General features: G+C 45.4%; 1 protein-coding gene across 1 annotated transcript in view; it reads right to left on the reverse strand.

Annotated features, from left to right (window-relative positions):
• LAMA1 (laminin subunit alpha 1) overlaps positions 1-13,555 on the reverse strand; it is a 147,590-nt gene that overhangs the window by 66,282 nt on the left and 67,753 nt on the right. The window contains 5 exon segments of the mRNA XM_049620411.1: positions 8,043-8,180; positions 10,121-10,241; positions 10,882-11,009; positions 11,553-11,738; positions 13,019-13,198. Coding sequence (XP_049476368.1) covers positions 8,043-8,180; positions 10,121-10,241; positions 10,882-11,009; positions 11,553-11,738; positions 13,019-13,198 — 753 coding nt within the window.

Below are 13,555 nucleotides of genomic sequence, written 5' to 3' on the forward strand. Positions count from 1 at the left end.
TTTGGCTATTCGGGGCCTTTTGTGGTTCCATATGAATTTTAGGATTGCTTGTTCTAGTTTCGAGAAGAATGCTGGTGCAATTTTGATTGGGATTGCATTGAATGTGTAGATAGCTTTGGGTAGTATTGACATTTTGACAATATTTATTCTTCCAATCCATGAGCAGGGAATGTCTTTCCATTTCTTTATATCTTCTTCAATTACCTGCATAAGCTTTCTATAGTTTTCAGCATACAGATCTTTTACATCTTTGGTTAGATTTATTCCTAGGTATTTTATGTTTCTTGGTGCAATTGTGAATGGGATCAGTTTCTTCATTTGTCTTTCTGTTGCTTCATTGTTAGTGTATAAGAATGCAACTGATTTCTGCACATTGATTTTGTATCCTGCAACTTTGCTGAATTCATGTATCAGTTCTAGCAGACTTTTGGTGGAGTCTATCGGATTTTCCATGTATAGTATCATGTCATCTGCAAAAAGCGAAAGCTTGACTTCATCTTTGCCAATTTTGATGCCTTTGATTTCCTTTTGTTGTCTGATTGCTGATGCTAGAACTTCCAGCACTATATTAAACAACAGCGGTGACAGTGGGCATCCCTGTCGTGTTCCTGATCTCAGGGAAAAAGCTCTCAGTTTTTCCCCGTTGAGGATGATGTTAGCTGTGGGCTTTTCATAAATGGCCTTTATGATCTTTAAGTATGTTCCTTCTATCCCGACTTTCTCAAGGGTTTTTATTAAGAAAGGGTGCTGGATTTTGTCAAAGGCCTTTTCTGCATCGATTGACAGGATCATATGGTTCTTCTCTTTTTTTTTGTTAATGTGATGTATCACGTTGATCGATTTGCGAATGTTGAACCAGCCCTGCATCCCAGGAATGAATCCCACTTGATCATGGTGAATAATTCTTTTTATATGCTGTTGAATTCGATTTGCTAGTATCTTATTGAGAATTTTTGCATCCATATTCATCAGGGATATTGGCCTGTAGTTCTCTTTTTTTTACTGGGTCTCTGTCTGGTTTAGGAATCAAAGTAATACTGGCTTCATAGAATGAGTCTGGAAGTTTTCCTTCCCTTTCTATTTCTTGGAATAGCTTGAGAAGGATAGGTATTATCTCTGCTTTAAATGTCTGGTAGAACTCCCCTGGGAAGCCATCTGGTCCTGGACTCTTATTTGTTGGGAGATTTTTGATAACCGATTCAATTTCTTCGCTGGTTATGGGTCTGTTCAAGCTTTCTATTTCCTCCTGATTGAGTTTTGGAAGAGTGTGGGTGTTTAGAAATCTGTCCATTTCTTCCAGGTTGTCCAATTTGCTGGCATATAATTTTTCATAGTATTCCCTGATAATTGTTTGTATCTCTGAGGGATTGGTTGTAATCATTCCATTTTCATTCATGATTTTATCTATTTGGGTCATCTCCCTTTTCTTTTTGAGAAGCCTGGCTAGAGGTTTGTCAATTTTGTTTATTTTTTCAAAAAACCAACTCTTGGTTTCGTTGATCTGCTCTACAGTTTTTTTAGATTCTATATTGTTTATTTCTGCTCTGATCTTTATTATTTCTCTTCTTCTGCTGGGTTTAGGCTGCCTTTGCTGTTCTGCTTCTATTTCCTTTAGGTGTGCTGTTAGGTTTTGTATTTGGGATTTTTCTTGTTTCTTGAGATAGGCCTGGATTGCAATGTATTTTCCTCTCAGGACTGCCTTCGCTGCATCCCAAAGCGTTTGGATTGTTGTATTTTCATTTTCGTTTGTTTCCATATATTTTTTAATTTCTTCTCTAATTGCCTGGTTGACCCACTCATTCGTTAGTAGGGTGTTCTTTAACCTCCATGCTTTTGGAGGTTTTCCAGACTTTTTCCTGTGGTTGATTTCAAGCTTCATAGCATTGTGGTCTGAAAGTATGCATGGTATAATTTCAATTCTTGTAAACTTATGAAGGGCTGTTTTGTGACCCAGTATATGATCTATCTTGGAGAATGTTCCATGTGCACTCGAGAAGAAAGTATATTCTGTTGCTTTGGGATGCAGAGTTCTAAATATATCTGTCAAGTCCATCTGATCCAATGTATCATTCAGGGCCCTTGTTTCTTTATTGACCGTGTGTCTAGATGATCTATCCATTTCTGTAAGTGGGGTGTTAAAGTCCCCTGCAATGACCACATTCTTATCAATAAGGTTGCTTATGTTTATGAGTAATTGTTTTATATATCTGGGGGCTCGGGTATTTGGCGCATAGACATTTATAATAGTTAGCTCTTCCTGGTGGATAGACCCTGTGATTATTATATAATGCCCTTCTTCATCTCTTGTTACAGCCTTTAATTTAAAGTCTAGTTTGTCTGATATAAGTATGGCTACTCCAGCTTTCTTTTGGCTTCCAGGAGCATGATAGATAGTTCTCCATCCCCTCACTCTCAATCTAAAGGTGTCCTCAGATCTAAAATGAGTCTCTTGTAGACAGCAAATAGATGGGTCTTGTTTTTTTATCCATTCTGATACCCTATGTCTTTTAGTTGGCGCATTTAATCCATTTACATTCAGTGTTATTATAGAAAGATATGGGTTTAGAGTCATTGTGATGTCTGTATGTTTTATGCTTGTAGTGATGTCTCTGGTACTTTGTCTCACAGGATCCCCCTTAGGATCTCTTGTAGGGCTGGTTTCGTGGTGACAAATTCCTTCAGTTTTTGTTTGTTTGGGAAGACCTTTATCTCTCCTTCTATTCTAAATGACAGACTTGCTGGATAAAGGATTCTCGGCTGCATATTTTTTCTGTTTAGCACACTGTAGATATCGTGCCAAGCCTTTCTGGCCTGCCAAGTTTCAAAGGAGAGATCAGTCACGAGTCTTATAGGTCTCCCTTTATATGTGAGGGCACGTTTATCCCTTGCTGCTTTCAGAATTTTCTCTTTATCCTTGTATTTTGCCAGTTTCACTATGATATGTCGTGCAGAAGATCGATTCAAGTTACGTCTGAAGGGAGTTCTCTGTGCCTCTTGGATTTCAATGCCTTTTTCCTTCCCCAGTTCAGGGAAGTTCTCAGCTATAATTTGTTCAAGTACCCCTTCAGCACCTTTCCCTCTCTCTTCCTCCTCTGGGATACCAATTATGCGTATATTTTTTTTTTTTAGTGTATCACTTAGTTCTCTAATTTTCCCCTCATACTCCTGGATTTTTTTATCTCTCTTTCTTTCAGCTTCCTCTTTCTCCATAACTTTATCTTCTAGTTCACCTATTCTCTCCTCTGCCTCTTCAAGCCGAGCCATTGTGGTTTCCATTTTGTTTTGCATTTCGTTTAAAGCGTTTTTCAACTCCTCGTGACTGTTCCTTAGTCCCTCGATCTTTATGGCAAGAGATTCTCTGCTGTCCTGTATACTGTTTTCAAGCCCAGCGATTAATTTTATGACTATTATTCTAAATTCACTTTCTGTTATATTATTTAAATCCTTTTTGATCAGTTCATTAGCTGTTGTTATTTCCTGGAGATTCTTCTGAGGGGAATTCTTCCGTTTGGTCATTTTGGAGAGTCCCTGGCGTGGTGAGGACCTGCTGTGCACTTCCCCTGTGCTGTGGTGTATATCTGGAGTTGGTGGGCGGGGCCGCAGTCCGACCCGATGTCTGCCCCCAGCCCACTGCTGGGGCCACAGTCAGACTGGTGTGTGCCTTCTCTTCCCCTCTCCTAGGGGCGGGATTCACTGTGGGGTGGCGTGTCCCGTCTGGGCTACTTGCACACTGCCAGGCTTGTGTTGCTGGGGATCTGGCGTATTAGCTGGGGTGGGTAGGCAAGGTGCACGGGGGCTGGAGGGGCAGGCTTAGCTCGCTTCTCCTTAGGTGATCCACTTCAGGAGGAGCCCTGTGGCAGCGGGAGGGAGTCAGATCCGCTGCCGGAGGTTTGGCTCCGCAGAAGCACAGAGTTGGGTGTTTGCGCGGAGCGAGCAAGTTCCCCGGCAGGAACTGGTTCCCTTTGGGATTTTGGCTGGGGGATGGGCGGGGGAGATGGCGCTGGCGAGCGCCTTTGTTCCCCGCCAAGCTGAGCTCTGCCGTCCGGGGGCTCAGCAGCTCTCCCTCCCTTTGTCCTCCAGCCTTCCCGCTTTCCGAGCAGAGCTGTTAACTTCTGACCTCCCAGATGCTATGTCGCGCTTGCTGTCGGAACACAGTCCGTCCGGCCCCTCCGCTTTTGCCGGCCAGACTCGGGGGCTCCGCTTGGCCGGCGAGCCGCCCCTCCGCCCCGGCTCCCTCCCGCCAGTCCGTGGAGCGCGCACCGCCTCGCCGCCCTTCCTACCCTCTTCCGTGGGCCTCTAGTCTGCGCTTGGCTCCGGAGACTCCCTTCTGCTAATCCTCTGGCGGTTTTCTGGGTTCTTTAGGCAGGTGTAGGTGGAATCTAAGTGATCGGCCGGACGCGCTGTGAGCCCCGCGTCCTCCTACGCCGCCATCTTCCGGAACTCAAATTAAGAATTTCGGCTGGTCAGTTTTTCAAGGGCAAAAGCGTTAAGGGTTATCTCCTGGAAGGGAGTCCCCAAGGAAAGGAATTCCCAGGATAGCTTGGTGTTCCTCAGTCTCCCCACCCCTTTCCAGGTCACATGTCTGACCAATCATTTTTAGGATACTATCGAAGTCCCAGTGACATGAAGAGGGGGGACACTATATGCTGAGTGACTAAATCAGATCCAAAATGGTCTGGATGCCCACCTACGTAATAATCCACAGGAAGTGCTTAAAAGAGATTTTGCCAACTAGAAGTGCACTGTTGCACTAAACCACAAAAGAGACCTCACAAGATGAAGACTGAAGAGGAAAGATAAGGCCCCAAGTTCAAAGAGCAAGGACTCGGTGTTAAACATGTGGACGGAGTGTAAGCATCTTAAATCAGCTCAGCAGAGGCAGCAGTGACCAGACTGGCAAAACCCACGGGCTGCCTTCATGGGACACCTAAAGTCAGAGAGAGAGATGCCCCACCCATACCTGGAGAAAAGGTGCTGGGCTGTGGGCATGATACTTGAACCTCAGGATGGGGAATGGATTCAACCATTCCATAGAAACATCAGGCATATAAACTAAGGATATTTGACCAGGAGGACTGGAGATTCAGGGCCTTTGATATGTGAAAGAGGAAGTTAATGTTTTACAAGTTATTTCTTAAAACATTGCCATCTTGGGGCGCCTGGGTGGCGCAGTCGGTTAAGCGTCCGACTTCAGCCAGGTCACGATCTCACGGTCCGTGAGTTCGAGCCCCGCGTCAGGCTCTGGGCTGATGGCTCGGAGCCTGGAGCCTGTTTCCGATTCTGTGTCTCCCTCTCTCTCTGTCCCTCCCCGGTTCATGCTCTGTCTCTCTCTGTCCCAAAAATAAATAAATGTTGAAAAAAAAAAATTAAAAAAAAAAACAAAACATTGCCATCTTTCATGAACAAATTTGAACTACTGGTTTGTCTCAATGGCTCCAAAGATTAAAAGTGCACCAATGGGTAGACAAGCCAGGGCACTAAATTCCAGGAATGATCAGGGCTGCCCAAAGATGAGCTGAGCTCCCATTGCTGGAGGTGGGTAAACATACGTTAAATAACTGCTTGGTGTGAATAGTGTAGTTCAGACCTAAGTCATCTTGGAGCATACGTATCCACTGTTGTGGACTGCAAAATTTAACGAACAAATCCAGGTGTGAGCTCTTATGGGTTCCAGGTAACATCTGGCAAACGTTTCCTCCCAGAGCGGGGAACTGTCCAAAAGCTATCTGTCTTTGTTGATACTGGTGACACTCTTCACCACAATCTTTCCTGGATTGGGTTAAGCAGGTTGTATTCTTCCTTGGGTACAAATCAACCGGTCATTTGCTCAACTTTATTCTGGTGAATTTGGGCCAGGAAAGGCAAGGTAATAATTTAATGCCCTAAGAGTGCCTAATCTTGTTAAAATAGTTAGCTGTACCAAGGAAAGATACAGCATGAAAGAACTGATCAACTTTAAAAAAAAACCTTTTTTTAATGTTTACTTATCTTTGAGAGAGAGACAGAGGACGTGGGGGAGGGGCAGAGAGAGAGAGGGAGACACGGACTCCGAAGCAGGCTCCGGGCTCCGAGCTGTCAGCACAGAGCCCCACGTGGGGCTCGAACTCACGAACCACGTGTCCATGAGACCTTTGTCCCCATGACTGGCCAAGGGACCTTCCCCGCTAATCACGTCTCGATTTAAGTTGCCTGACATCAATCCTCCTTAAATCCTTAAATGAGATTTTCTCATTTTCTCGATTAGGACCTTACTTTTTGCCTGGAGCATGAGCTGATTAAAGTGAATAAATTTTTTTTAATAGTGCTGCAGCTATTTGCATCTTCATTAAGTCCATTTTACCTGGTAGAACTGGAACAATTCTTTAATTCCACATATATAATGAAGTCAGCAAAGGTTAATAGATACCTTTTTAATTGAGGAAAACCCTGCTGCGCCTCAGCATCGAAATTCACCTGCACACTGCGACGGTTCAGCAGCGTCCCTAGTGCGAATGACCTTTACAGGCCACGTACGAAAAAATGCTTCCAAACAGAAGAAGACAGGTCTAGAGTGGCTGCAGGTCGGCTGGGAGCCCCCTGTCCTAATTTCCCTGTCCTGTTCCTTGTGATTAAGCCACACCTGGGACCTTTACGGCTTCAGGTATGTCTTTCTCGGTGGGCAGCTCATTTCCTGTCAATGAGTTATTTTACTTGAGGTAAGTTAGTCTTGGCGCAATTTATACAAGTAACCCATGTTTCTCCAAGAATTATTATTTTAAAAATGAGATTTCCAGAGCGGGGAAAGAATATCAGGTTATTCTACGCTATCAATAAGGCCTTGTCAGCTTAAGCGAAATCACAGACACAAGAGTTTGTCCTCAGCAAGGCCTCAAGACTTCCATCTGGCCCACGTGTTCCTTTTCTGTGACCAGAATTCTCCTTAGGTTTCCGGGACCGATCTTGGTCTAGGCTGTTAAAAAGAGAACCATGGGCCCAAAATGGCACCACTTAGGCCAAGACGCCAAACTGGACCTAATACCTAGCCTGACTACAGTTTCAGTCTCCCCCAGAAATGTATTTGACCAGTCAGTCGGGAATTTTCTCATCAGCACCAGTGAGGTACCCTGTTATGTAGGCCCTTCTCTATCCCCAAAAAAGGAAGAGGAGGTGACCCACCTCATCAGACTCCCTGCCCTCCCCCCAGTGGAAAGTGACCTTGCCTCTGGAGCAATCCTTTCTTTTTGATAATAACTTCCTTGCCCCACCCTCCCTCCTAAAAAATTTCTATTTTGTATAACTCCTTGGAGCTCCCCTCTACTCAACAGATGGGATTGCCCCCCCCCCAATTCACAAATCCCTCAGTAAAGCCAGGTATATCCTCAACTTCTGAATTTTGAATTTTGTGTTTTAAAAACAAGGGAAAGGTATCTCAGAACCGAACGCATACGAAGACATCCAAGAAATTAAGTATTATTAATTTTTTTTTAAAGTGATCTTTGAGAGAGAGAGAGAGACAGAGCACAAGCAGGGGAGGGGCAGAGAGAGAGAGGGAGACACAGAATCCGAAACAGGCTCCAGGCTCCGAGCGGTCAGCACAGAGCCCGACGCGGGGCTGGAACCCACAAACCGTGAGATCAGGACCTGGGCTGAAGTCAGATGCTTAACCGACTGAGCCACCCAGGCGCCCCGAAAATAAGTTTTTTTAAAAAAAAAATTGCGAGGAGAGAAATAAATTTGCGATGCTGGCATTAACTTATTTTAAAACCTCCAGGTGACCCTCCCGGTTCTGGGACACAAAGGTCTCGTCTACTCTCACCATAACCACCAGTACTGCAAGTACATGTAACTAATTCCCCAGTTGGTACCCACACACGAATTCACAGAACTAAAACTTACACAAGACTTCGCACTGACAGCATCAGACCTCTTAGCCTTTTGGAAGGAAATTTATGTGTAGTTTACACTAAATATAAGCTCCCTCTAAACCAAGATCTTTATAGGACTCTGGACCAGAAATCCAAAGACTCGGTGCCTCCTCTAATCACCCACACAAACACACGTACCAGGCACTTCCCAGTTTCGGGGTCACAGGCATCGCTGTGGTTGTTGCAATTGCAGGGCACACAAGGAGCGAGCAGAGGTCGGGGTCCTCGGCCACCACCTTGCGGCAGCTCCCCTCTGTGGTAACCAGGTGCGCAGTCCTGAGCGGATGTAAAAGGAAATGGACATGATTACACAATGGGCGAAGGACTTCTAGCCAGTCTGCCACCAATTCCACTTCTGAGCCGCAGCTCTGATCAGTACATTCTGTGGCCAGTTCTTTGTGTGGGTTTGTTTTTCCCCCACGCCAAGCAACGTCTGGACACCAGCTGGGTGTCTGACAATTTAATTCTCACACTGCCTACCTGGAGATAGCATCAGATCTCACAGGTTAAGGGCTCAGTTCTGGAAGTCTGCCCCTCCCCGCCCCACTACAGATGCCAATCACAAATCCAGGCTGTCACCCGTGTTTCTGACAACCAGCTATAGATTGGAGGCTCCAACAACTCCCTCCTGGAGTTTAATTAATTTGCCAGGGTGGAGCTCAGAACTAGATCACTGGTTTATTATAAAAGAATGTAACTCAGAAATAACCAGATGCGAGAGATGCAGAGGGCATGATACGGGGAAGGGGCTTGGAGCTGCCATGCCCTCTCCTGGCTCACCAAGCGTTGACAAACTAGGAAGCTCTCTGAACTCTATCCTGTTTTTTTTTATGTTTATTTATTTTTGAGAGAGAGAGTGAGCAAAAGACAGAGTATGAGCTGGGGAGAGGCAGAGAGAGATGGAGAAAGAATCCGCAGCAGCTCCAGGCTCTGGGCTGTCAGCACAGAGCCCGACGTGAGGCTCAAATCCACGAACCATGAGATCATGACCTGAGCCAAAGTCAGACGCTTAACGGACTGAGCCACCCAGCGCCCCTATCCTTCTGGGTTTTTACAGAGTCTTCCTTAACATAGGCACGATTGAGAAAATCACTGGCCCCTGGAAACTGATTCAACCTCTAGTCCCTCCCCTCTCCCCTGAGGTCTGGGGGTAAGACTGTAAGTCCTCCAACCACATGGCAGGTTCTTCTGGTGACCAGCCTCCATCCTTACATGATCTAGGAGCTTTCCAAAAGTCACCTCATTAACATAACAAAAGACACATTTACAGATCTCATCACTTAGGAAATTCCAGGCATTTAAGAACTCTGTGCTAGGAATAGGGGATAAAGACCAAATACATCTTTCTTCTGATAAATGACAGTATCACAACTTGACTAAACATTTCTCCAAAGATGATACAATGGCTAATAAGCACCTGGAAAGACGCTCAACCTCACCCATCGTTAGGGAACTGCAAATCAAAACCACAATGAGATACTACCTCACACCCACCAGGAGAACTACCATCAAAAAACCAGCAAATAATCAGAGTTGTCAAGGATGCGGAAAAAGTGGAACGCTTGTGCACCGTGAGCGGGAATATAAAATGCCGCAGTGCTGTGGAAAACAGTAGGGCAGCTCCTCAAAAAAGTTAAAAACAGAATTACCACATGACCGAGCAATTCTACTTTTGGGTATAAACCCCAAAGGACTGAAATCAGGGTCTTGGAGAGATACACGTGGCCATATTCACGGCAGCATTATTCACAACAGGCAAAACGGTCAACGCAGTATCCATTAGGCTAGCCAGTCATAAATGAGAAATACTGCAGGATTCCATTTAAATGAAGGACCTAGCGTGGTCAAATTCGGAGACAGAAAGGTGATTGCCGGGCTGTGGGCAGGGAGGCTGGGGAGTTCCCATGTAATGGGTACAGAGTTTTAGGTTTGCAAGTTGAAGAATCCTGGAGGTTGGTTGTACAGCGTGAATGCCCTTAACACTACTGAACAATACCCTTAAAAATGTTTAAGACAGTAAAATTTGTATATGCGTATTTAACCATAATTTTTTAAAAGAGAAAAAGGATACAATCCATACAAATTCTGATCACTTGGGAGTTGCTGTAACAAGCAGATCTCCACTCAGAACCAGGTAGTGGGTTTTAAGCACCGTCTCCCTAACTGACAGAAGGACCCAGCCGTGTGCCCGATGACAGAAGGACCCAGCCGTGTACCTGACAGGAGAACCCAGCCGTGCCAGGAGGACAGAGACACTTCTCTAAACGGGATGCCGCCTTCTGTCCCGGCCGCAACTTGTCCGCCTTTTTGCCAACCTCCATGGAAATATTTGAGATTCTGTGAAACCACGAAGTGTGAGAGGGGACATTAATATTTAAAAAGACACTTTCTAGAGACCTAGCACATTACCTAATGAATTTGCTCATGTATTAAATCAGAGCTTTCCTGCCGGTTTGGGAGTAGCTCCTACACGATTATAAAGGGAATGTGTAAAAGCCCATCATTACTGTCATTACATGGTGAAGGTCCCCAGCCAACATTTTAGACCTTACAAACAAGGTTCCAGAAAGCACACCCAGAACTGGAAGGAGTAGTTTGGCCATAACTGAGCAGCTTTCTTTATGGGATAAGCACTAACTGCGCAGGTGACAGCATTCTTGATGTTATTACAAAGAAACGTCATCTCAGTTCAAGGGCAGAACAGAAGATGACAGAACTGTTTTGTTTTCTTTATATTTCATCCTCAGCTAAGATTTCACCATTAGGTACTCACATTTTATATCCACATTAATTGGAGGATGGATAATCTAGGTCATTTCCCACACATTTCAGAATATTAATATTTAACAAAGTTTTGGTGAGGCACACAAATATATCTAGACTAATAAATATAGGAAGTAATAAGGGTGAATCAAATCTCTTCAGTTTGGTTTCAAATTAAGACTATCTGTTTTTCATTCTAGAAGATTCCAAGTACCTGCTTTGCTGTAATCCCTGACCATAAGATGCTTTGATGAGGATGTACTCAATGTTGCTAAGAACAGACATAAAATCGGAGCGTGTGACAGGTTTTTCAGAAACAGAGTTAAAATATCTCCAAAAATTCTGTGGGGGAGAAACACAATTCAATTACATTCAGGTTACAAATCCTCAGGGGCTTGTGAACTTAGTAACCCTCTGGTCAATTTCTGCAGAAGTGAGCCCCGTCCCGCGCAGGAGAGTGAACACAACGGAGGCGGCTCTGCGGTCACCTCCCAGGCGGCAGTGACGCCAGCCTCGTTTGTCAGCAGACAGGGGTCACCTACGGCAGGTCAACAGTGAACCGTCCACAGACCTCCACCAGGCAAGTGGACACGCACCTGCCAGGTCCAAGCAAGTCCAGAGACTTTGCGCCATTACATCCACTCAGATGGAGACATGGGTATCGCGATGGAGGACTTAGGGTGCAATCTGCACCAAGGTAACACAAACCTAGTATACAGTTCTTGAGAACTTGAAACTTGGGACTGTTTTCACAAATCTTACCAAACCCGCTGGGATTTTAATCTCCAGGTCTTCTTGCTCTCGTATTGGCAGCATGCCATTCCACTGCCCCCAGAGCTAAATTCACACCCTTAAGGGACATATGCGAAAAGGGGACACCGTCACCTCTTTCATTCCCACTTCTTGGTCTTGTCGCACGCCATTCTCCGGTGCCGGCACATCCACGTAGATGACTTGCTTTCTGGTCCGGCCTCCTTTGATAAGCACCTGGGGTTCAAGGTTGAAGGTGCCCATGCCATTGGAAGAATAGAAGGCCACGCTGTACCTCAGTCTGCCACCGTAGGCCAGGAGCTGTGGGACAGGAAATGGCTTACACCTCTTATGTGCGCTGGTTTAAAGCTTTCTCCACAAGCCTGCTGCCACTTGAAAGAAATCGCGCATCACATGGGTGGGATAGGTTGTCTGGAATTTCCTTCCTTTTAATTCTACTTAATTATGGATTATTATGTTGACTCAGGCTATAGTCTTTTTGTTGTTGTTGTTTTGTTTCTTAAGTTTACTTATTTTGAGAGAGAGCAAGCACAAGCAGGGGAGGAACAGAGAGAGAGGGAGAGAGGGAGAATCTCCCAAGCAGGCCCCGCACTGCCGATGCGGAGCCCGACTCGGGGCTCGAACCCACAAACTGTGACATCATGACCTGAACCAGAATCAATAGTAGGACGCTTAACCGACTGGGTCGCCCAGGTGCCCTAGTTTTTTTGGTTTTGTTTTTTGTTTTTTTAAAGTTAGAGATGTTTTATAGGTTCCTTTTTTTGTTTGTTTTAACTGAGGCATGTTTGGAATGTAAAAAGCTGTACACAATTAAGTTGTACAACTCCACGAGTCTGGGGATGAGTATACACCTGTGAAGCCACCACCGTCATCAAGGCCACCACAGACAGGTCCATCACCTTCCAGAATTTCCTCTTGCTGGCACCCATGGAGGGCAGCACCAAAGTAACAAATCTGTGTGGTAATGATCCTGATTATTTTCAAACTCCTTTGAATTAAAAATAACCTACAGCTATAGGAACACTGGATACATATTTGCCAATTTTAAAGATCTGGGTGAATTCACTCACACACTCAAATTGATTTAAACAAAAATGCAAGTGAGGCCTTCAATACTCTGTTATAGTAGGTTTTTACACCCCATCCCCCTTCCCAACCAACGACTGGCAATTTCTTAAGAGGAAACACAGCATCTAGGTTTGCACTGAGCTTACATTAAGAACAATGAAAAATATTTGTGAAATCAGAGACAGAGAGAGAGAGAGAGAGAGGGGGGGGGAAACACAGAATCCAAAGCAGGCTCCAGGCTCTGAGCTGTCAGCGCAGAGCCCGACGCGGGGCTCGAACCCACGAACCGCGAGATCGTGACCTGAGCTGAACTCAGATGCTTAACCGACTGAGCCGCCGAGGCGCCCCATGGGGGGATTTTGCTAAGTGTTAAACTTCTCCAACCCCACTTAGAAGAGTGAACTAATAACCCCCTCGGTTACTAGTAGGCTAACACAGTCCATTGTGATTTCGGACGAGACCCGAGTCTCCCAGGAAATGAGAACCAGTCCTAGGCTGGGCGTGGGCCTCACCTGGTCTCCCTGGAACCGCTCTGGCAGTCTCCAGTAAAACGGCTCCGTGTGAATATGCTGCCTGACAGTCACGGCGTCCAGGAGGACATCAGGAGCCTGGTAATACACCCCCTGGGTTGTGCCCCTGAGGTTGCTCTGAGAAACCACACGCAGGAGCGGCTGACCCGAGCCCAGCGTTATCTAGTCATGGAAGGAAAGAAAAAGACACCTTAGGACACGAATTCACACCTCCCCTTTGATTTGTCAGACTCTACTATCGTTTCACAGACGAGATAGCTTCATTATTAAAACAGGAGTAACACAGATGTTTCCTTCAAACTCAAACCTCTGGGTTAAGGTGAAAACTGCACGTGTTTTACACTATTGCGTTTTGGGCCAAGCTACTGCTACGCTGGGGCAGGATTCAATCCTATGAAGGAGGCTGTGGTGCGTTGCAGTCTTATCTTCTCGCCAAGTAAAGCTTTTGACAGATTAGCTAAGGAGCGACACGGGGTGCCTTCCCGTCCCCGCTTCATTTCTTTCCTCGGACGGCAGAAA

Source organism: Panthera uncia, assembly GCF_023721935.1.
Source record: "Panthera uncia isolate 11264 chromosome D3 unlocalized genomic scaffold, Puncia_PCG_1.0 HiC_scaffold_8, whole genome shotgun sequence".
Taxonomy (NCBI): domain Eukaryota; kingdom Metazoa; phylum Chordata; class Mammalia; order Carnivora; family Felidae; genus Panthera; species Panthera uncia.